Source organism: Puma concolor, chromosome D4, assembly GCF_028749965.1.
Source record: "Puma concolor isolate L17-30 chromosome D4, mPumCon1.1.hap2, whole genome shotgun sequence".
In the NCBI taxonomy this organism is placed as follows: domain Eukaryota; kingdom Metazoa; phylum Chordata; class Mammalia; order Carnivora; family Felidae; genus Puma; species Puma concolor.
The window spans coordinates 94,289,052-94,313,209 of record NC_141679.1 but is presented as its reverse complement, the minus strand read 5'-3'; the positions used below and the strand labels follow the sequence as shown (position 1 = coordinate 94,313,209).

General features: G+C 59.4%; 1 protein-coding gene across 5 annotated transcripts in view; it reads right to left on the bottom strand.

Moving 5' to 3' along the window:
- Window positions 1–898: 898 nt before the first annotated feature.
- The window catches only part of CAMSAP1 (calmodulin regulated spectrin associated protein 1), a 59,953-nt gene continuing 36,693 nt past the window's right edge, over window positions 899–24,158 (bottom strand). For 3 of the 5 annotated variants that reach the window (XM_086684529.1, XM_086684530.1, XM_086684531.1), the window contains 12 exons: window positions 17,270–17,409; window positions 17,084–17,180; window positions 14,518–14,695; window positions 14,026–14,117; window positions 13,240–13,324; window positions 10,220–12,557; window positions 9,168–9,304; window positions 8,121–8,329; window positions 7,935–8,037; window positions 6,460–6,575; window positions 5,942–6,060; window positions 899–2,898 (listed from right to left, as the gene is read on the bottom strand). In XM_086684529.1, the coding sequence (XP_086540655.1) occupies window positions 2,596–2,898; window positions 5,942–6,060; window positions 6,460–6,575; window positions 7,935–8,037; window positions 8,121–8,329; window positions 9,168–9,304; window positions 10,220–12,557; window positions 13,240–13,324; window positions 14,026–14,117; window positions 14,518–14,695; window positions 17,084–17,180; window positions 17,270–17,409 (3,917 nt within the window). In that variant the 3' untranslated portion in view covers window positions 899–2,595. The remainder of the gene's footprint in view (window positions 2,899–5,941; window positions 6,061–6,459; window positions 6,576–7,934; window positions 8,038–8,120; window positions 8,330–9,167; window positions 9,305–10,219; window positions 12,558–13,239; window positions 13,325–14,025; window positions 14,118–14,517; window positions 14,696–17,083; window positions 17,181–17,269; window positions 17,410–24,158) is intronic. The other 2 variants (XR_015243239.1, XR_015243240.1) reach the window with 2 other exon arrangements.

Here is a 24,158-nt window from a genome sequence, read left to right as displayed (position 1 = left end):
TGTAGCACACTGAGGACACGGGGCCGACGGGCCCGAGGGCACCTGTACGCACACACATCTGTACCCACAACACTCGTGCACGCCTGTGTATGGGCGCGAGATAAACGTCACCACGGGACTCACCCACTCCAGTGTCATTGATCTCAAACATCCACCCTCTCGGGCCCCCGGGACTCTGTGTCAAGACCAAGAACTTAAACTTCGCACGTTCCATCATTTGCTCAACGCTTTCGTTACAAAATTAAGTTCTCTACAGGCAGACGAGTGGCAATACGAGACGTACATTTGCACGGTAAGAGTTTACAACAGGACGCAAGCCCCAGAAGGGCGTTGGCGAGCGTGAAACATTCACAGAGCTACCAGTGCAATCCTAGAAACTGAAAAACAACGCTTGCCGCATCGGGCCCAAAGAGACGAAGATCTCGACCACAAAACGCATCCCGTGTGTCCGAAACTTTCCATAGTAAAAACGCCCGCCACACCATTCGGCGCACAAAGAACCCAGAGGGCGCCTACCGGCCCTTTAAGCACACACGTCGGCTGCCGTGACCGACAGAGCATGCCCACGATGGTCAGGGCACCCCAGAGGCTGACTCGCCACACCGAGAGATCCTGAACTTTCCCAGAAGTCTGGCGGGAATGACCGCCCAGCTCTCCGCCGGGAGCACCCCTGCGTCTCCGTAGAGAACAATCCCACCCCTCTCGCTCCGCGCGGCCACGTCGAAACCGGCGGCGACGCGGTCGCACGTTTTGACTTCGCAAAGGAAGCAGCTGGGAGGCCTCCCCACCCGACGGGCCAGAAGGAGGTGCTTTTCGAGAAGCGTGTTGGTCAACTAACGACGCGAAACTCCTCAAAAGACGCCGACCCACAGAAGGAGCCACGACAACCTCACACGTGTGTGATTACTAAAAAGCAAATTAATTACTTTATTACATTTCGGTGCTTTCTTAAAATAAATAGGATAAGAGAATATCGAACATACAGCGAGAAGCACAGGAGAACAAGTTCACTCAGGACCCTTTCAGAGCACTCGGCTTGCGGCCCAGGCAGCCTCCACCACCCACTCGCAGGACGCGGCTGCCGCGGACACGGTACTTACAGACGAATCTTCGGAAGACGGGGGCGCAGACGGGGGAAGCGGGAGGGAGGCCCACAGCCCCCCCCCCCCGGGGTCTGTAGCCTGCTCCCCCCTCCCTGAGGCACGGGGCTCACTTACCTCGTACTCCACCCACAGTTAGGGAGCAGCTACGTTTGCCTAACTTTTCCTACGGATCTTCGGCGTCTCTACAGTTCAACACAGATTCAAGTAACACTCCCAAGAAGACATGTGCAAAACTAACGTGACTCCGGAATCTTCTGGCCGTCGGGTCAAGGCTCAGAGCAGCTGGTCCATCGCACGGCGTCAGGCCCGCGACCACGCGACGGCCAGGCAGAGGGGAGCCGCGGCGCACACCCGGCGGGGCCGAAGGCCGATCTCCCGGGAGCATCTGGTCCGGAGAAGCGTTAGCGACACGATCGTCTGGACCAACGTGGAGAGAACCCAAAGCCGCTCCACCGCAAATGACTACTTACGCCGCTTTTAAAGGCCCAACGAACAAGATTATCAATCTGGACGAGGAGCCGCGCACTCCTCTCGGGGCCTACTGCTCTTCGGAACAAGAATCAAGACAAGTCACGGAGCGATACGGCCGCCAAAGGGACCGTCGGCTTAGCGCGTCACCTCTCAAGAGAAACACGCTCAGAGTGAACACTGGTTTACTGTACCAAAATCTGTCTTTATTAAAGTGAACAAATCATCAGAGCGCAATCCCAAACTCCGGGAGCGATGGCGGTCACCTGCTCCGCTCGTCTATTTCCAATGAGGCGAAGGCCGGCTGATGGCACCACTCACCGTCCTCATGATTGCGTGGCAGAAAACCATCACGTCTGTAAACGTCATCTTAGTAGGAGACAGACTTTGCAGATTTCAGTGCTTTTAGTGAACTGGGGTTTTCAGTAAACGTTTTCTGAGCAGCAAAGAACAAGAATTTTTTTCAGAAATCTTAGAACTGGATATAAACATTGGCAGTAGACACAATCAATAAATATCATACAGTTTCTCAAACGAACAAGGTTCCCCCAACTTGAATTCCTTTCCTAACGACATTCAAACACCCTGACCCGAGACCGAGCCTCAGCCCTGTGACCCCCACAGGATTACAGCCGGCCGGCACGGGGGGGGGGGGGGGGGTCGGGTCACGTGCAAAAGGGGTCGGGGTAGGAGGTGAGAAAGAGAAGACCGCTTTGCATTCACACCGAGGAGAACTTCAAGTAAAGGGACCCACTGCCCGAAGACCTCGCGACACGCGCGCCCCACGTGCGGCCCCGCATGGCCGGCGGTGGCCGCGAGCCACACGACACGGCGCCTCCTCCCCCTCCTCGCCCCACCTGGCACCCGGTGCGTGTGGGGGACGCCGCCGGGGAGGCTTTTCTTTTGTCAACCGAAGCCTCTCTGAAAAAGGTCCGCGACTCCGCACGCTTCGTACCAAACGAACGAAAATAATAAATATCGATCCCGTCCACGCATCCCGCAGGCCGCCCCGCCGGCGCCGGTGTCATTTACGAGTCTGGGTCTTCTTTGGCACCGCGGGCCGCTTGGGCTGCCACAGGTGGTTGTGAATAGTGAGGGCGTCCACGCTGACGGACATGGTTTTGGCCGGGATCAGGTTAAACTGTTTCCGGTCTGAGCTGTACTTATACAGTTTGTCAACCATCTTCTTGGCGATGCTCTTTGGCCCCGTGCCGGCTAGCTTGCAGATTTCTTCGGTGTCGGGGTAGTAGCAATAAAGTGCTCGGAACTGGCAGCCCGCGTCCCGGAACAGTATGATGTAGTGGTTGGCGTCACACTTCTCCAGCTCCTGCGTTGGGGAGTAGAGGAAAAGAGACAGGGACTTGAGGGCCACGCCCAACAGTCATGGCCGCCACAGCGCCCCCGCGGGTGCCCTGCCGACGCCCGGCCCCAGCCCTCCCGCCCCGACAGCCAGCGCGGCAGGCGTCACAGGCCACGGAGACTCAGGTCGGGCTACGCGAGAAAAAATGCTTTTACGACGGAGTGAAGAGCCACACACGGTAAGAGCCACCCGAGAAACGCAAATCAAAACCATGCGGGATGCCAAGGATGCCCCCGGGGGGGCCGCAGGTGCCGCTGCGGGTGTGAATCTGGGACCTCCCGCTGCCCACCGGGGACCGGAACTCACGTGGGTGGCTGCTCCCAACGCCGCGGTCACAGCGGGCCACGGCACTTCCGGTCTGAGGTGCGCACCCAGGACGCCGAAGCACCCACACCGGCACACCCGCACGCGCACACGCACACGCACGCCCGCCGGCACGGCTGCACGCCTCGCACAACAGCACCGTCAGAACCGTCAGGAAGGCGCGGACGGCCGAATGGCCTGTTACTGGCGCGGCTACACGCCCCGGGGCCGAGAGCCACAGGAGGAGGGGAGCCCTCACCCGCACCCTGACACGGAGGGGCAGAACCACAACGCTCTGGGAGAAAGGCCCCAAAAGGCCGCCCGGCGAGGGGTTCCCTCCCGCGAAACGACCAGGAGACGTGCGTCCAGCGGCGGAGGGCGGGCCGGTGGGAGCGGGGCCGGCCCGGGTAGCGGCCAAGCGGGAGAGGTTCTCTCTGCGCTCCCACCGCGCGGTGCCGGGGCCACCGCTCCGCCCACGGACGGGAACCCACGGAGCCCGCGGACGGGGTGTGTGTGTGTGGTGTGCGAGGGACACCTCAGTGACGCCGCCAGGAGCAGGAACCGGACGAAAGCGGCACTGCGGGTCCTCGTGACAGCGTCTGGCCCGCGGTGCTCTGAACTAAGCGTCCTGTGTCGCTGACGTTTGTGAACAGATCCTCCTCATGCCTGGAAAGACCTATTTCGACGCTGTGCCCTCTCGCTTCCCAAGCCCCAGTCCCGGGGCTCCCGAGACCCGACCAGGGGGTTCCGAGGTCACCGCCCTCCAACAGCAGCTACTGGGTTCCGCCTTGACCCCGCCCCCCCCCCAGCGTGCAGCGGGCCTTTCCAGAGGCAACGTCACGGTGTCCCCGGAACACGCTGCCTGCGGAAGCAGACAAGGACCCAGGAACTTGAAGGATTTGTAAAACCGTGAAACGGTGCCATTGTTCTTCCTGATCATTTTTTGCTTTAGAGACACTTATTTTTCAGAAACACACATTGGTTTCATCACAGTACACAGGCTTGTCGTTAACTCAGAATAACACACGATACGTATTTTAAAAGACTAACCGGGGAAAAGAGACTCCAACTCAACAAAAATCGTGTGGAAACACACACGCCGCTGGATGCACCTCCAGACACGGCCCCTGGAGGCAGCCAGTCCCATCACCGCCCTTTCGAGTCCCCACTCCCACCCTTGCTCCCCTCACGTCCGTGGTTGGCCCGCAGCCAACGTGGCGTTCGGAAGGCAGGTTGTCCAGGGTCCTCTGCCCACAGACGCCCCGTGGGAGCTTCCTGGTGCCCTCTGCCCTCCCCTGAGCTCCTCCGGCCCAGCGGCTCGCTCCCACCTGCCTGCAGCATCCTTCCCCTAACCCGCTGCCCGGCCCCCCAGGCTCATCACCTCCTCACCTACAGCACGGGCCACGCGTGGCCACCACCTGCCGCTGCAAACGACTTTATGGGGACAGAGCCACGCCCGTCCGTCCACACACAGTCTGTGGTGGGATTCACACTTATGACATCGTGCTGAGCCCCGCAGAGCAGGAACCATTTCCTGTCTGGCCTCTTATGGAAGAAGCCGAGACTCCTCCATCAAGGGCCGCCTCATACCCTAGAATGCCAGCCACACAGCCGGGACCTGTAAGTTTGCTCCCGGATGGACCCTCAGCACCTGGACCAGCATGAGACATCAAAGGAAAGGCACGCCCAGCCCCACACGGTGCAGAGGGCGTGGCTCACTCCACACTGAACACCAGTCAGGCTAAGGGCACATAAGTCCTAACCTTGACTCTCTACTTCCAAATGCCTTCCGCATCGTTCTTGCTGAGACCACCCCATCTCACCATTAAAACAACCAAGGCCCAGGGCCCCCGGGTGGCTCAGTTGGTTGAGTGTCCAACGCGATTTTGGCTCAGGTCGCGATCCCAGGGTCATGAGATCGAGCCCTGAGGCGGGCTGCGAGCATAGAGCCTGCCTGGGTCTCTCTCTCTCTCCCTCTGCCCCTCCCCCTGCTCGAGCTCTCCCTTGCTCTCTCTCTCAAAATAAAATACAAAACCCAAGGCCCAGCAGCGTTCTCGCGGCAGATGTGACGAGTGTTGCCCGTAGGAAGGTGGCGGTCAGCGCAACTCTCACCACCGAACTTCCACCCGTGCGGTGACCTGAGCGGACACTGAGCTGCTCCTGCCGCCGGGCGCCCCTCCACCCTGAGGACACCCCTGCCGCCTCCTCCTGGCTCCATCCGCCCATCCGCCACCACCGTAGCCAAGGCCATCAGCGTGCACGAGCTCCGCTCCCCCCGCTACCTACAATCATGCTGTCCCCCGCCGGTGCACGACGTCCACCCGCTCTCCCCCCGGCTCCCCGCCGCACGGCCCTGCCTGAGCCTCCGGCTCTGTCCCGAGCGCAAGGCCCTCCGGCGCGGCTCGTCCGAAGCCTGTTCTTCCTCGCGCCGCCCCTGCCCCCGCGCCACAGAGGCCGTGCAGATGGCTCCTGTGCGACGGCGCGCTCTCCCACGCCCCAGCACCGGGGCCCGGGGGACTCAGCAGCAGGGCGGCTCAGAGCCACAGCAAGCAACCGCCCTCAGCACGAATAAGTGCCGTCTTAGGAAGAACCCTTAACTTACAAATACCCTTAGTTCTACACAAAGACTCAGCAGTTGGTAACGCTGTGTGCCAACTGAACTTCAATAAAAAATTCAAAAACCTTAGTGCTGACGTTTGACACTTGCCTCTAATATGGAATTCTTGTGAGGCTCGTTCACTTTCCCAGCCAGACAGCAGTGAGAGATGGCGTTGTGAATAATCGGCTTGTTTGATTTGCTACTGGGCTCCTTGAACAGCTTGGGACCTGTCAAACAGGCAAGACCACGACGTTAATCCCCGAAGATGCGCTCCAGGCGCACATGCACCAGAACCGACGGTCTCCCAGAGCCAAGCGGCAGCCAGCCTCCGTCAGCAAGGTCCAGCCACCCCAAGTCTGTTCGGAAGAATTCTCAACGACAAACTAAGAAAAAGATTAAAGTGGCTGTTAGTCTGTCCCTTTCTACTTTCTCTTTGATCCAAAAAAAAAAAGAAAAAGCAAACAGTAGGTTTTAAATTCTGAGGCTCCCCAGGACACAACACTCGTCGCGGGGCCGCGGGGACAGAAAGGCGCGTCACCCGCCATCGGGGTGGCCGGGGCCCAGCACGGCCCGCCCCACCCGGGCAAGGAGGTGCCCGTGCTCTCCACGGGGGGCGAGGCCATTACCTGTGTACTCGGCCACGGAGGCGAGAGAGGACGCAGCGGACGCGGTTTCCCAGTCTCTGTCTGTGCTCCTGCTGGGGTTACGGCTCAGCGTGGGCAAGGCTTCCAGGGACTCAACTCTGCCGAAGGAAAGGGCGATGGGACAGGGAGGGTCACAGGCACCCCCTGGTGCCCCCATCCACACTGGCTGGTGGAACCCAGCCCCCCCACCATCGGTGCAGGGAAATCCGAGGTGGAGACTTCCGGCAACGCGGGAGCGGGGAGGTGCCTGTCGGTCCGCTCCGCCCTGGGGATCACAACGGTAAGCCTGGGCGAAATACAAAAGCCCGACACCTCAGGTGTGAGACAGTGACGAGAACAGACCCGCTAGAGGGACATCGGCCTCCACCAGAGGTCCGCCCAAAGGCTCCACCCCGGCAGCCGCACCAGGTCCCGCTGGCTCGGGAAGCTGGAGGACAAAGTCTGGGACACCGGTGCTGCCGACACTCGAGGGACGAGGCCTCGGACAGGGAGGAGGGAGGGAACACCGAGGGCTCAGTGCAAAACCCCGGGTCTCAACAACTCTGATCCCTGAGCCGCGTCCCCCAGGGCAGTGTCCACCCAGCACAGCGGAAGCCGGTGGCACCGAGGCTGCGTGAGCTGCTCGCAGAGGAGCAGGGGCTCAAATCTAAAGCCGGCCCCGGCGACCGACCGTTGGAACAAAACCCCGACTGGGATCTGGAGTCCCCGAGATGTGCCCCCCCCCCCCCCCCCCCCACCGAGGCCCGGGTGACAGGAAGCTACCAGACACATGACGAGCAAGAACAAGGTGGCCACAGCCAGGAGAGGACGCTCACGGGGAGGACAAGAGGAGACAACAACACACGCAGACAAAGGGACGAGGCAACGGCAGTGGTTACTGACGCCCCTGAGCAAACGGTGGGATCGACCGTCGCCAGCATCTTCTCCCAGATCCCTTCTTAAGCACAAAGGAGTTTCCCGGGGCCAGCAGGACCCCTGCCCCCGCTGCCGGAACGGCCCAGTAAGGACACGCCTGACAGGCCGTGCCAAGAAACACACGCTCGCCAAAAACGCACAGCCTGAAGCTCGTCGGGGGGGAGTCCTCGCTGGGGGCGGCCCGAGACAGCCGGCCTGGACTGTCAGAAGCATCAAGGTCAAGGGAGGGAGAGGAGGGCAGAGGCCGGTCTGGCCTAAGGAGGCACAGGATTCACGTGACGAGCGGTCCCAGCAGGGTCCTCACCCTCAAGGACGCCATGGGACAGCTGGTGACCACCGACAGGGGCTGTGGGCCCCAGGGAAGCGCAATCCAGGAACTGTGGGTATCTGGGGACACATCCTCGTTCACGGGGAAAGACACTCGGCTAAAGTCAAGGCTACAGAGCAAAAGGGCTCCAGCTCGGCAGCAGCAGCTGGCCGCGGAGAGATGGCCCCAGAACCACCGCACGCAACCCGCCGCCCCGCGCTCCGCTCCCCCTTACCGCTGGGAAGGCGTGCCCCCCGAGTGCACGCTCTCGGGCTCGGTGGTGGCCGCGGAGGCCAGGGACAGGCTGGAGCCCGACTGGGCGCGGCTCAGGTGATCAGCTGGCGAGACAAGGGAGCTGCTGCGAGGCCCGCCGGGGGCCGCCCTGCCCGCCGCAGCCGCCCTGCCCGCCCCGCCTGCTTACGGGTGGAGGAGCACTTGGTCCCCGAGTCGCTGCACGACTCCTCCCGGTGGACGGACTTGGGCCGCGGCTTCCGGGACTTGGCCTTCGGCTTCCCCAGCCCCTGCTCCTCCAAGATCTGCTGCTGCTTCCTGCGCAAATACTCCTGCTTGATGAGCTCCCGCCGCGCCTTCTCCTCCTCCTTCCGGATGCGCTCTTCCTCGGCCTTGCGCCTTCGGGACACACGCTCCCCTCAGGCGTGGGCGGCGGCCACCGCGCCGGGTGTCCCGCGTCAGACACCCCGTGCCCCCGCCCCCCTGCATCCAACTCTCCGCGCCCCCGCACCCCGCCTCCCTGCATCCGACACCCCGTGCCCCTGCCCCCCTCGCCCCCTTGCCCTGCCCCATGTCCCCGCATCCGACACCCCGTGCCCCCACACCCCTGCATCTGACACTCCGCGTCCCCACACCCCACACTGCGTGCCCCTGCACCCCTGAATCCTACACTCTGTGCCTCCCACACCCCACATCCCTGTGCCCCACACCGCATCTCTGTGCTCTGCACCCCTGCGACCCGCACCCCCACATCCCACACTTTGTGCCTCCGCAACCCTTACCCCTGCATCCAACACTCTGTGCCCCTGCACCCCTGTATCCGATTCTCCGTGCCCCCCGCACCCCACGACCCTGTGCCCTGTACCCCTGCGACCCACACCCCCATGTCCTTCACCCTGTGCCTCCGCATCCCACACTCCTGCATCGAACAGTCTGTGCCCCACACGCCCACATCTGACACTCCACGCCCCTGCACCCCACGCCCCCACACCTGCACCCGCCTCCCCCAGTGGACACCCGGCACCCCTGCGGAGCCACGCGACCCCAGGGTGAGCACTGACAGCTCAGGGATGTTGTGCTGAATGAGAGGGATGAGTCCCAGAAGAGCCTCAGCCAGAGCTTGGCCTTGGGGCTGGGCGGGGGAGGCTGGGGCGTGGCAGCAAGGAAGGCGGGCTGACCGGGCAGGCGGCAGGGGCGGGGCAGGGCAGGGGCGGGGCAGGGGCGGGCGCCAGCTTACCGGGCCTCGTCTCTCTTGAGCTCCACCTCCGCCTCCAGCTGCTGCTTCCGCACCCTCGCCTCCTCGGCCTTACGCTGCTGCTTCAGGAGGAAGGCCGCCCGCTTCTTGGCGAGCTCGTCCTCCGCCTTCTGCTCATCCTACGGAGCAGACAGCGCGCATCACACCGAGGGACACGGCCCTCCAGGCGCCCGCATGCACGTGTGCACGGAGAACACGCGTGTCCACCGTTCTCCCTGATGAATTAGCGGGGGTTTACAGACGCTAAGATACAAACGGAAACCAGTCCCAGAAACAGCCCCAACCTGGAGCGCCTAGGGGGCTCAGGTCACAATCTCCAGGGCTCTGGGCTGACAGCTGGGAGCCTGGAACCTGCTTCAGATTCTGTGTCTCCCCCTCTCTCTGCCCCTCCCCCGCTCGCGCAGTGTGTGTGTCTCTCTCTCTCTCTCTCTCTCAAAAATAAACAAACATTTAAAAACAAAACAAAAAAAAGAAACAGCCCCAACCGGCCACCTTCCTCAATGTCTCCTACTGAAGCCAGTTTAGCCGCACGGCTGTGCCCCGGGTTTCCACACAGTGAGCTGACACCCAGATCGATATCCGTTCATTTACAGTTTGAAAGCATTAAAAACCAAACCCTGCTTCTTGCTTTTGGGAAAAGAGAAATCCTGTGCCCTGTGGGAGAAAGACCATGAAAACAGAAAGGACTCCCCACCGTCCGTCTCTCTCCTCCACCTAAGGAAACACTATGAGAAAGGCAGACACAGAAACAAAGCCCCCGGGGAACGTGCCTCCGCCCGCCGTGGCTCTGACACGTGCAGGTCACACGGGATCCCCGAGTCGGGCCCAGGGCAGCAGCCTCACCGGCACGCGGCCCCGATCGCACCTACAGGCCCTGCCCCGCGTGCTTCCAGCAGAGTCGGGTCCTTGCGACATGGGGCGGGGGGCTCGGATCCCTCCCTGGCCCTTCGGGGGGCGGTGGGGGAGGTCCGCCGGCCCCGCTCTGAGCGTAAGGTCCTGACCCGCCAGCTGAGAAGATGCCGGGAGCAGTTTACCTTGAAGAAGAAGCCGACCCCCGGCTTCTGGTCGCCTTCACTGGCGAGGTCCACGGCGCTCTGAGGGCCCTCCGTCTCCCCGTCCTCGTCAGGGGCCTTCAGGTCCGAGAGGTCCACCTCGATGAGACTGGCCTTGCCTCTGGGGGCCTCATCCACAGGGACGTTCTCCTTCCCTGAGACCGAGGGGCAGCTGAGCCCCACCTCCTTCACGCCGCTTTCCAGAACTTCTTTGAGGCTCATCTGTTCGGACAGAATATTTGCGTCTTTGGAAGAAGACAAGACAAGAGTCCGCTGGTTGTTCTCGTCGTGGAGCCGGTAGCTGTCAAAGAAGTACTTCTCGGGAGGGTCACCGCCAGGCTCTGCAACACCGTCCCAGCCCGGGTCGGAGGGGGTGCGGGGCGGGCAGGGCCGCAGGTGCGGGAGGCTCTCCACGCTGGGCGTCGGGGTCTTGCTGCGGGAGGAAGCCTGCCGGTCCTTGGGGACTTTCAGCTCGGCCGGCCTCCCGGAGCGGGAATTCCGAGCCTGGCCGAGACGAGGAGGTTTGCGGTGAGTGGCCGTCCCGGGCGGGGAGAGCGGCTCCACAAAGTGGATGGCCGCGCGCACCTGCTGGTCCGGGCCGCCGTGCTTGGGGCCCGGGGCCGGGGCCGCGGGCGGCTTCATGAGCAGCTGCTCCTGCTGCTGCGAGATCCTCAGGATGGCCTGCTGCAGCGTGCTGATGGTCTCGTTCAGCTTCTCGATGGACAGGTCGCACTCGCTCGCGTCCGCCGCCTGGCCGGCGTCCTCCAGCAGCGCGGCGGACAGCGCCCTGCTCTTCTCCAGCTCGTGCAGCGCGGCCGGGGCCGCCGCTTTATGCTGCAGGAAGACCGGGCTCTCGGCGTCCACGTCCGGAGACTGCAGGGCGCCTTCCCTCCCCTCCTCCTTCGCGGCCAGCTCCTCCGTCCCGGAGGCCCCGTCGAAGTCCTCCCCGTCGTGCCGCGCACGCTCGCCCGCCGGGCGTCCGGGCTGGCGCGGCGGGGCGGCGCCGTCCGCCTTCCCCTTCTTGACCACGTGCAGGAAGGCGGCCTTCCCCAGCTTCAGCCGCTGCCGCGCGGACAGGGCCTCCACCTCCCTCTTCTGCGCCTCGATGGCCCTGCGCTTCTCCTCCAGCTGCATGTGCAGCTGCACCAGCTCGGAGGCCAGGAGGCTGGCGTGGTCCGCGCTCTGCCCGCCCGGGCTCTGCTCCCTGCGCTGCTTCCACGTGGTCAGCGGGGCCGGGCAGCTCTCCGAGGCGTCCGGCGTGGTCTTCTGGGAGCTGCTGGTGCTGGACCTGGTCTCGCAGCTGTTGAGCCTCTGGAGCTTCCGCTCCGCGAAGCTCGTCATCTTCACGCTGCCGCTGGCCGCGGAGACGCCGCTGACCTGGGACACGGCGCTCAGACAGGGGCTCGAGCGGCCGCTGGCGTCGTCCTTGTCCTCGTGCTCCCTCACCTTCATGTCCTCCTGCAGCTTCGCCGACTCCTCCTCGCCGACGTACCCGGCCATCACCACGGGGTGGTCCTCGCCGACCAAGTCCTGCTCGGCTTCCTCCAGGTCTGCGACGTCAGAGTCCGAGTCCTGCCTCAGCACGGCCCACGGCTCAGGGTCGTGGGCGCCGGGGCTCCTGGCACAGCTGACGCAGAACCTGCCCTCCGCGTCGTCGGCGGCCCTGGCCACGTGGAGAAAGAAGCCGTCGGCAGGCTGTCCCCGGGGTGACGGATCGAAATCACTCACCGCCTGCGGCCCCGTCTCAGCAGGCACGGGGTCCACGCCCGCGGGAGGTTCCGGACAGGAGATCGGGGTGAAAGTCCTGGTCGGGTCACGGCCGCCGTGACTGCTGGGCGCCCTCTTGCGCACCAGGGGCTGGTGGCCCTCGCTGGGTCTCTTAGAGGCGAAGCTCCGTGGCCGCCCCTCTCCACACTCGTCCTCCTTGGCGATCGCCTGCTTCTCCTTGGCCGGCCTAAGCACGGCCGGCATCAACGGCTCCAGGAAGAAAGTCTCAGGCTTCCTTTCTAGGGTGTCTGCCAATCTCTGGGGAGACCTGGCACTTGCCGGCAGGCCCCAGTCGCCGCCATGGGGAGCCACGTCCGTTCTGATGACGGCCACGAGCTCTTCATCCTCGATGTGGACGTCGTTCAGGAGGCTTTTGCCATCGGTCTTCAGCGCTGCGGGCTGGGGCTGGTTCTGCGGAGTCAGGTTAATGACACCGGACGCCAGGCTATCCTTGCTGATGGAGCGGGCCAGGCTGACGCTGTCACCGGAGCCGGGGTCCAGGTCACAGCTGGCAGCGTGATGGAGAGCAAAGGGCGCTGGCTGAGACACAGGCCTGCAACGTGGGGAGAGAAGCCTGTTGGACACGCCACCGTCTATTCGAAAAGGGGACTCAAACACACGGAGAGACAAGGCACTAGTTACGAAAAGAGCGCACCGGCCTTACGTCTAGGGGATCTAAGCAAACCCTTCCCCGGAGCAGAGGACAACAGAGACCAGCTCAAGTCCGGCAGTTCCCAAACACTTAGGGGAACACTTGGTTTGCGCATGAACAGGTCCCGGGACCTCTCTGTGCCCTTAAAAGCTGCCGAGGCCCTCAAAGAGTCTTCATCACACGCTCATTGAGTGCTCGCTCCGGCAGCACAGAAGCTAGTATTATATATCGATACCAACGTTTACGGTGCTGACGTTAGAGCTGAAACATTTCAAAAACAAAAAAAAATTATGGCAAGAAAGCCATCCCGTGAGGTATGACCGTATTTTCTAAACTGAAAAAGCTTATGTGGAGTGAAACACTCTCGTCATCCTCTCTGCCGTCTGCCTTGGGATTCGATCTGTCACAAGAATGAGAAAAACTGAGGAGAGGACACCCCAGCACTGTGAGGAAACGGTTCTGAGCCACGGACTCCCTGGGTGGGTCTCGGCGAGCCCAGCAGCCCCTGGACCCCCTCCGGAGAAGGGCAAGGTTAACCTGATGAACGTTTCACGCAGAAACTTCCTTGAAACACAGAGTTCACCTGTTCTGTTTTTCTGGCCATGCTACTGCTGCACCTCGTGGCTGGCCATCCACTCGGGTTAAAGAGTTGGACCGGTGTCGCTGATCTGCAGGGAGGAGGAAGCAGGGCGTTCGGTATTAAGCAACTGACTTCGTAGCATCTCAAATTCTTGCAACCTAATACGGAAATTTCTCAAGGAAACGCACCATAATTCAGTATACCAGAACTGCCCAAGAAAAACAATGACAACCACAATACAGCCTTCAAGAGTTTCAGTAAGTAACACATGACTTAGTATTTAGTCCAAATCATGACATGAGACCATCGGACCTCTAACTAAACATCCGTACGTGCAAGTCCTTGCTTATTAGGTACGACAGAACAATTATTCTGTATGCTTCACGTAATTAATGATACTTTCACCAGGGGTGCCTGGGTGGCTCAGTGGTTGGGCAGCTGACTTCGGCTCAGGTCATGATCTCCCGGCTCGCGAGTTCGAGCCCCGTGTTGGGCTCTGTGCTGACAGCTCAGAGCCTGGAGCCTGCCTTGGATTCTGTGTACCTCCCTCTCTCTGCCCCTTCCCCAGTCGTGCTCCGTCTCTCAAAAATAAATAAGTGTTTAAAAAAAAAACGATACTTTCACCACAAAGACTATACATTCTAGGAAACATCCACACAAATTAAAATTTTCCAGACTAGAATGACCAAATCAGAGTAGGAATATCCCCCCGAGGACCATCACCTAATGCATAGGCTGCAGGAGGAAGGACAAAAGACCAAGGCAGGTGCAGGGGACGTGTGCTCTTACCAGGAAGGCCCTCCCCCTGTGCGGTCTTCTGCTGTCTCTGTCTCAGAGGCAGTAAAGGGTGTGATGGGCTAAAGGCAGAGGCGCCTTTCCCCCTGAATGGGAAAGAACAGGAAAAGAGAATCACCAGTGTATCAGTCTTCAAGTTCAATGGCAAATGCGTGTAATAAACCACAGAGAATAAACCACAGACAGAATCATGAATCACGGCAACATACGAGAAAATCACAGGTTCTTTGGGAAAAGTTAATTATTATAAAAATTAGCCAAGAGTACCAAGAACTTCAAACCCGGGATAAATATCCCAAAAGTGCCACTCGGGGACACAGTGGCGTGTGCAGACCCTCCCCCGCCTGGGGCTGCCGGAAGCAGAAGGCAAGCGGGGGGAGGCCTCCCACGGCCAACCCCCCCCTACTTTCCCCATCACCCCTGCAGAACACGAACTGCGATTCTGAGTGCAAACTAACTGGAGAAGAGAAGCGGACGGGGACTCACAGGTGCTCGGGCTCCTCGGGGTGCAGGCGGTGCCTGTGGCCACCTTCGGCTGGCAGGGCAGCGGGGGGCTGCAAGTCGGCCGGGCTCGCCGCCGCGGGGCTGCCCAGGAAGCTGCGCTTGGTGGCATTGGAGATGGGAACGGGAGGCCGACTACTCTTGTGGTGCGACACCGTTTTAGCTGCACAAATGGCAATTTACAGAAACGTCCGTGTTATTCGCAGTTACCAAAAACATTAGCAAGAAGCGCCTAAAAAATGAAACATCCCGCAGACTTCTCCCAAAACAAGACGACTGCCGAAAGTGAAAGCTGCAACACCGGCAGGGCGGGAACCAGCCGGCGGCCGCGACCACTAGCAGGGACACAGAGCCTCAGCCCAGAACCAGGGGTCCGGTGGTCAGGGGCACCCCAGGTCACCCACCCAAGTAAAACACAAACCACCACATCCCACAGCTCTCATGGGGAGGAGGGTTCTAGACGTGGCACGCTTTGACCTGGGGGGACACCCTGCCCGAGTGGCACACGGGCTCCGAATGGGGTGCAGAGCAGCCAAAGGCCCCTCCACAGGCACCGCCACGCGGACTACAGGTCCCAGTGGGAGACACGCAGAGGCGGACGCTGGGCCCCTGCAGCCCCACGACGCCTGCTGACAGAAGAGAAGCCCAGGCCCGCTTAACAGGTGGGGCAACTCTGAACGCGGACAGATGCCGCAGGCTGCTGCCAGCCGGCCTGTCGTCAGCCCCGCCACGCAGGCACGGTGCGCCCGCGCACGAAGGGGCCGGGGCAGGGCTGCACCTACACGGGGAGGCGAAAGGCAGGCTCCCCCGGGGCCGGCACGGAGCCCCTCAGAGGGACCGGTCCCCGAGAAGCCAGATGCCCACGTGGTGGCACGTCAAGTCTCTCAGACCCGCCGTGGGAGGACCGGTGACCCACTGAAGCAGACGGACACACGTCCCGCCTCGAGTCCGCCTTCCCGTCCGCAGGGCTCAGCCACGCCTGTAGCCCAAAGCGGCCAGCAGGTGCCCACGCCGCCCACGTGATGCCAGGGACGTGCCTTACAGCAGAGAGGCGCCAGGGTGGGCCGGTGACCCGTGAGCCCCGCCGTGCCCCCTTTCCCTGCCCTGCTGCCTCCAAGCCTCCCTCCCGCTGTGTCTGAAAAACCACCACCATCCTTCGGAGGGCAGCCCTTCCAGGCCAGAGCGCGCGTCGTCACCACACCCTGCAGCCAAACGCCACGAGTTTGCCCATCTCCGCCTCCAGCGCCGGCCCTGCTCCCAGGTGATGCTCAACACCTCGGGGTGAAACCCCAAGGGGTGCGGGGGCGGTCGGAGACTCCCGGGAAGGCACTCAGGGCCCGGTGCACAGAGAGGGGTCACGTGCAGCACGCGACCTCACAGGACACAGTGGGAAGGAGAGCAACTGGGCAGGGACCAGGACGAGGCCCTCTGCAGAGGCAGAACAGGCGACCAGCCTCTCAACCAAGAGATGATAAGGTTCTTGAGCTGGGGAAGCCAGTGACAAGGACAGGGAAATGTACCCGCATTCTTCCCCAAGCCCTGGCACCGTTCGAGTAGCCTGCGGCCAACACGGCGGGGACATCTGTCGGTCACCGTTCCGTTACCGATTAGGCGAAGCATCTCTGCGTGCATTTACTGAGCATTTGGAGCACCGCTTTGTACCTGTGCAAGTCTTTTCCTTTTCTTCTGTTTGTTTGTTTTTTTTTTTCTCATTGGTATGAACAAGCTTTTTATACGATCTGGGTACTGAGTATACGCTCTGGGTACAGGTATCTGTTTTAAGTTCTAGGAGTGTCTTTTCCCCTTTATAGCTAGTTTTCTTTTAACTCTTTATCTCCCTTCAATGAAAACAAAGTCTCAATTTTAAGGTGTCTGTGTTACTGTTTCCTTTGTGGCTTTTTAGATTCTTTCTATGGAATCGCAAGGACATGTACACATTCTTCCATACTGTCTTTTTTTCCTTTTTAATGTGTATTTACTCTTGAGAGAGAGAGAGAAACAGAGCTGGAGCAGGGGAGGGGCAGAGAGAGAGGGAGACCCAGAATCCAAAGCAGGCTCCAGGCTCCGAGCTGGCAGCACAGAGCCCGACGTGGGGCTCGAACTCACGAGCCGTGAGAACATGACCTGAGCCAGTCGGACTTAACTGAGCTTAACCGACGGAGCCACCGAGGCACCCTTCCATACTATCTTCTGAAGTCCTTACAGATTTGTCCTACCCCGTGGCAAACACAGTTTTTTCTGCCCCACAGACAAGACTAGAGCTGCATTCTTCCCAACCGAGGAGGCCAATCACTCTCCAAACGAGCCGGATTCTGATCTTACGGGACAAGCACAGGCCCAGAGCTGCACGCTGGGAAAAGCTCTAGGACATGATGCGAGAGCTGCAGACACGCAGCTATGAGGACGGCGCAGGTCTCTGTATTCCCAGAGGAAACCACGTAAACGCCACTGACAATGACAAGGCGGAGACCCGTTAAGGGCGCCTCTGGAGCACTGTATTCGACATCTCTGGGAGGAAACGGCCATCGATTCCCAGAAGGTTTTCACTCACCATCTTTCAGTTCCTGAACATCCCTGGGCTGAACGAAATCTGGTTTGACATTCTCAAACCACCAGAAGAGCTCGGCAATAAAAACCATAACGTTCGGCTGAAAGAAAACAAACAAAAACAGGGACACGGTAAATAGTTCATTCATCGATGGTTTTAAAAAATGTGTCTTTAATAATTCATGATTACCTTCAACACTAAGGGAGCATACAGCATGTCTTCTAAGGTGAGATAAAAGCATTTGTTAAGATACTCATTCGAGAACTCCCTCAGAAGCCGAATATTATACAGACTGTCAGCCATCGACGTTACCTCCTTCAAGCATATATCTGAAGGGCAAAGAGAAAACTACGGTTTATCATACACACGCTGCTTCACAAGTGTGTTTGCATTTACATATGTGTATATATGTGTGTGTATATATATGGGTGTGTATATATATGGGTGTATATACACACACACACACACACACACACACACAAGTGTATATATACACATAATTTAAAATGAAAACATTTTAAATGAAGGGAAGAGTGATGTTTAAAAGGATAACATTAAGACATTTAAACACTGTAATAAGTAGAACAAGTAACAAGAAACACAGAAAAGAAAGTAAGCACTCAAGAAAAAGACCGGAGAATCTCTAGGGTCTGAATTTAGTTGTTAACATCTAAAAAAAGCATACCAGAAACTTTGAGATCTTAAGCCTGCGGTTCCAGAATGGAGAGTACCGTCACTTTTCAGTTGATAAAGGACATTGCTGCATAAAGCTGTTAACATTTTACCAAGTTTCTTGCACCAGCTGGACCCCTTGCATGAGGTCATCTCCACTGTGGGGGCGGGGGGGGGGGGCAGGCTACCCAAGGAGTAGTCCAGAATACCACTGTTCCCCCCAAGCCAGGAGACGACGCGTAGCAGAGGTCTCCCTCCATGAAAGAGGCTGGGGACGGCTGGTCGGCGGCATCTGGGGCGCTGCTCTGCAGGCTGGTGGCGCCCCCACCAGACCAGCACCGCCAGACAGCCTCACGCAGCTCAGACTAAAACGGAAGGAGCCGTGCAGATGACTTGAGAGAACTCTGCCTGCCAATACACGTAAGTAAGAAAAGAACCGATTTAAAAATAATTTTTTAAAATAATTTTATTCTTCAGAAGAAATCACCGGGAAGAGTTCAGAAGCACAGATTACATTTGCGGTGCCCCAAATTCACGACGACGAAGTCAGTCCTCCTCCGCGTCCTGCACGATCAACACAAAACAGTGTTCTAAGTGGACTGACTACGCACTGACACGGCTAACGGGCGGAGTGACTCCGCGCCCGGGCACCGCTAACAGCTGCTTCCTTACTTTACGCTCTGATTATGAAACATTACAGACATCGGGATCAGACTCCCAAGGATCGTCTGCTCAGACGGAAGCGTTAACACCACACCTTATCTGATTCAGATCTCTTCCTTCAGTAATGAGACGGCACAGCACCCGCACCCCCACGGCAAGGCTCTCCTCCGCCGGAGACCGCTGCCCGCTCATGGTCCGCGCGGCCACGGACGGTGCGCGTCCACAAACACTACCCTCTGGACCTGGCTCTCTTGAACCTATGCTCGCCATCCCACACTGCGCCTCCCGTTTGCAGCCTGTCCGTCCCCCAAACTCAGTGCTGTGTCCAAGTCCGTGTACGTTGATGGGGGTAGATTCCAGGTGTTCGTCTGAACAGCTGGACAGCGCTCCACAGTTTGCACTCTTGCACGCGAGAACCAAATCTGCATGTGCCCTCTGCGCCCCGCACACCCGGCCGCCCGGTGCTGGCAGCCCTGTGGGTCGCTGCCAGTTGGATGGGGGTGAGACGCCCCCTCGTGAAGCAGCACGTCCGTGACCACGGGCACAGTGTCACTCTCCACTTCTGCTTCTGCAACAAGCCTGTTCTCACTCTGTCTCTAGGTTGTTCAACTTCGTCTAATTTGTACAAATTCTTTACCTGTTATGGCCACAAAACGGTCGTGTGACGGTCCTTTGTCAATGTGTGTTCGTTCCAAATACTTTTCCATGGATATAGCTTGTCCTTTAATTTTCACACAGTTCCTCCGTCAGCACGCCGAATTCTCATGTGGTTAAATGTAATAAAATCTTTTCTATCGCTTGTGCTTTTCTTCTTGTAATTTCAGGAATCCATCCCAACACCAATGTCCTAAAGGTATTTTCCCGTGTTTTCCTCTCAAAATTACTATGTTTTGCTTTTCAGGCAGAGATCTGTCACCCAAGGCAGGGACGCCCATCTCATGTGGACTGAAGCCAGATGGCCACTCGTCCACAGTGCTATGCGCCCCGGAACGTCGCTGGCCGGGCTCCTTCGGGCCACGTGACTCTCCGGGGCCCAAACCACAGCAGTTTAGCCAAAGTAAAGTTAAACCAAACTTGGTCTTTGTCAAGCCAAGTACCCACACTCTCATTCTTCAAAATCACCTTGCCCGAAACCGGCACTAATCTACAACAAAACAGTGAACACGTGGGTTCTCATCTGCTGAACGGACAAGAAGCCACGGGGCCCTCGTGGTTCAAACCAACCCAAGAACAAGTGGCAAGAAGGCACACCACTCCCTTGCGGTGACAGGCCAGCTGATAAACAGAGGAGGAGGACAGGGCAAGCAAACTCCCCATGGACGGGACCACCAGCAGGTCAAAGTCTGCTGGGAAACAGGCTGTTTGTTCAGTCTCAGAGCCAGTTCCCCAAATGACGAGAAAGCCAAAACCAGCAACCTCAGACTGGAGAAGCCCAGCGACACGGCCTGAGCCAAGGGCGCCCCGACCTCACGTCCCCAGTCAAATGCACCAGGACGGTACATCACTTTGGAGGCACTCTTGCTAGCCCTGAATCTAATCAGAGGAAACACGGACAGACCCAAATGGGGACATCCGACAAACCAAATGGCCTGTACTCTTCACAAGGCCGAAGCCAAGAAAGACAAGAATGATGGAACCGCCTGACAGCCACCTAGAGGGAGTAAAGCCGGGCCACAACCAGCAGTGGGAGCAACGGCCACAAAGGACACTACTGGGACAAGTGACAAACCGCTCGGACTGCGAGTCAGTGCCGCGTCGCCCGTTAACTTCCGGTGTTCGCGGCGATCAGAGAGTGCCTTTGTCCCCCAGGTTGTTCTCAGACGGCTCAGAGGCAGAAACAGAGGTCATGTGACAAAATGTAACAACAGGGGCATGTGGATAAACGTACAGCCAAGAATGCCTTGTACGTTCTTCTGTAAACATAAACACGTCCAAATAAAATGTTACAGGGGTTAATTTCATCCCTTAGGCCTTTACTCTTCCACATGAATTTTTACCTTACTTTGTCCATTTCTGTAAAAAAAAAAAAAAAAAAATTATGTATTGGGCTGGCAATAAATGAACAAAGGAAATCACAATTTTTATACTGATTATCGGCATCTGAGAAAACAGCTTAGATCTTCTTCCAAGGATGACAAACGGGTCCTCCTTTGTCCAGGACTCACGGCGAGCTGCTGCGGGGAGCAGGGCAGGGGCAGGGAGGGCCCGACGTCAGAAGGCAAAGGCGCCGAGCCTGACCCCCACGTGGGAGCGCGTCCACGGCAGCAGGGGCCGGGGCCTTGGTGGGTGGCATCGAGGCAGCAGCAGGCCGACAGCGTCCGTCACACGTGGGCAGTGGCTCCTAACATGCAGTTTCCTGCACATGTCGTATGCGTCCAGGGTAAGTCCTCCCACCTTCCTGTCCCGTCTTCCTGGACTGAGCCTCTCGCTTTTCCGCCTCTTCTCTTCCACTGTCCATTCTGCTTTTTAGATGTCCTTTCCGGGAGATTTCTTCAAAGCCGTCATCTAACGCTTCAGTAAACTCTTAATTTATTTATTTTGAGAGACAGAGACAGACAGACAGAGATCGAGCAGGGGAGTGACAGAGAGGGAGCGAGAGAATCCCAAGCAGGATCCACACTGACAGTGCAGAAGAGTCTGACACAGGGCCTGAACCCAAAACCACGGGACCGTGACCTGAGCCGAAGTTAGACACTCAACTGACGGAGCCACCCAGGCGCCCCACGCACCTCCGTGAACTCTTAAATTTCAGCAGCCACGTTTTCTCTCCACGGGCCCGTTTCTGCCCAGTTACGGCGCACCTCCGTCCAGGACACCGTGTTCCAGACGCTCTCCTCCAGCGCCCAGTCCGTGGCCACCGTCCTCTCTCATCTCCACGGTCTTCCCCACTCACCTACCGGGCCCCTGCGGACTTGGCCTCGTGTTCACACCGGTGCCTTCCTCAAGTGTCGGGGGATCCGTGGCCACCCAGAGTCGAGCGCGGGGCACCGGGACGTGGGCCTCATGGTAGGGGGGCGGGCGGCGGCAGGGGTCTCAGTGATGGCCGCCCAAGGGCAGTGGCTGTGGGTCTTTGCCTGAGGCAAGATTCTGCAGAGAAGCGTCCTTCCCGGTTTTTTAGCACCGTATATCCACTTACTCGGTCAACGACACAAAGTCGGTAAGACGACACGAAACGAGATCTAAAACACGCTCCCTTGAAAAATCACTAACACGAAGAAACGCTGGTAAAAAGCAAAGGTCTTCAAGCACCTTCGTTCGTTCCACTTGAGACGGCGAGAGCAAGCAGGAGCCACGGGAGACGAGCTGACACCCCTCACACGTCAGGAGTGTCACACAGCAGTCCGGCGGCCACACACGTTAGGAAACGCTCACCGCGTAGGTGCGCTCACGTCTGTCACCGGACGAAGTCGCTCCGATACCGCGATCGTCCCCGTGCCCCTCATCCTGTGGCTTGTTCTGTGCCCCTTCACCCTCCGGCTCTTTTGTCCGCGCCCGCCCACCCCACAACGACCAGTTTGTTCTCTGCATTTACGGCGACTTCGGCTTTGCTCTTTACACGCTCCACGCACATGAAATCGCACACTATTTATCTTTATTATTTCTTTTTTATTATTTCACTCAGCCCAACAGCCTCCAGGTCCGCCCACGCGGTCGCAGGTGGCAGGGTTCCGCTCTTTCTCGTGGCCGCCTGATATTCCACTGCGTTTATGAACCAAGTCCTCTCTACCCGTCAGTGACTCCTTCCCCGGCTGGAATGTACGCAGCCTCCTGGGGCAGGTGGACGGAGATCAGGCTCGCCTCCCAGCGTGAAGAATTTTACACAGAGCACCGATGCGGGGATCACCTCGTACCTGCCGGGCCGTGTGTGACACGTCTGGGACTCGAGCCGTCTGGCTCAGCTGCCCCAGGAGCGCGGGCCCATCTCTGAGGCGTGTGGGGAGGAGGTCACCGCGGTGTCCCACGCCCCGGGCGCGTCCGTTCCCCGGCCTCTGCGGGATTCTGCGGGAGCGAGCCGGCCTGCTGCCCTGGCACGAGCCCCCTGCCCTCCTCGCCGCTCCCTCACGAGGTGCCGGCCGCTCCGAGACCAGACGTGCCCCGTCTCCTCCCAGACGGAGCCTGCGCTTCAGCCCCTTCCTGGTGTTGTGATCTCCGACTGGCGGGAGAGAGAAGACCACCCCCCACTCTCCTTCCTTCAGCGTTCTTTGGCTTTACCTCTTTTCTACCGCACGAGATGAGCCGAGTTCGCGCTCACTTTCCAGAACGTGCCCTGAGGCCACCGGCTCTGGCGTGCGTGGTGCTCGCCCATTATGCAGTCAGTTGTCTCCTCAACACCGGCGTGTCCCGGGCGCCAGGTCTGCTGGCTGGGACGCGTCCCTGAACAAAACGGATGAAAACCCTGCCCCTCGTGCAGCCCGCGCTAGACGACTGCGCCGAGCCTGTGACTTTGAGCCACAAGCACGTGACAGCAACCTCTTTGGTTTCCGAGCATTGAAGAGTTGAGAGGTTTGGAGAAAGACTTCGTGCTCTGCCGCGCCGCGGGAAACCTGTCGTGGTCTGCGAGCTGCTGAGGCTTCTTCTAGGGCCACGGCAAGTCCACTTTTTTTTTTTTTTTTTTTTAATTTTTTTTTCAACGTTTATTTATTTTTGGGACAGAGAGAGACAGAGCATGAACGGGGGAGGGGCAGAGAGAGAGGGAGACACAGAATCGGAAACAGGCTCCAGGCTCTGAGCCATCAGCCCAGGGCCTGACGCGGGGCTCGAACCCACGGGCCGCGAGATCGTGACCTGGCTGAAGTCGGACGCCCAACCGACTGCGCCACCCAGGCGCCCCAAGTCCACTTTTTACACACGCTTCCGGGCTCGGCTATTCTCAAAGAGCGGACGGCCTCGCGGTCGGCACGCTGGCCCACGCCTGTGACTCTCGTGTTCCACATCCCGTGGCCTTCCTCCACTCGTACCTGCTTCGTCAGCCAGGCCCCGTGACCGAGCTCGGGAGTGAGTCCGCTCGCTGCTCCTGAACGTCCGTCGTGTTTCTGACCTGCCGGCGTGCCAGGGCCAGACGCGACGAGGCCTGACACGCCACCACGTCCTTGCGGGCTATTCCTCCTCTTTCGTAAGGACCCCCTCCTGGCAGGAGTCTGCTTTGTCTAAAGACCCCCAACAGATCGGCCAGAGGCGACTGCGGCAGGAACCGCCCAACCTGGCGAACCGCAGGCAGACCTGGGCAATACCGAGGACGCAGAGGACAACAGAACCAGGTGCTGAGGGCCCCGGAAAGTTCCATCACACGTTCAACAAGCTCGTTCCCCTGTCTTAGTGTTCCCACCGCCTCCCTCCTGTCCGCCGTCACCGCGAGCATCCGGTGTCTCCTTCCAACATCCTTTCCGCCCACGCCCGGGTGCCAGGCCCGTCTGTCACCTCTGGTGGTTCTGCGCAGGCTGTCGGCCCACGTGGTCCTCCTTTCCCACTGGGCTCACGCGCAGCGGCCGGGGCACCCCCCATACAGCAGACCTCCCTCCTGCCGTGACCCAGGGCTTCCACTAGTGCGAGACTCAGTTCCACGAGAACCTTCCCCTCGCCACACGGGCAGCGTCTAGTTCAGCCCCTCCCCGTCCGTGATGCAGTCTGGCAGCTCTGTCTCCTCAAGAAAGATCCCTGGCCCAGGGCCCGGGGCCCCTGGCATCCGACGCATCTCCGGCATCTTTCCCAGGCCGGCAGATGGGCCTCTCCTAGCCCTGCCCGG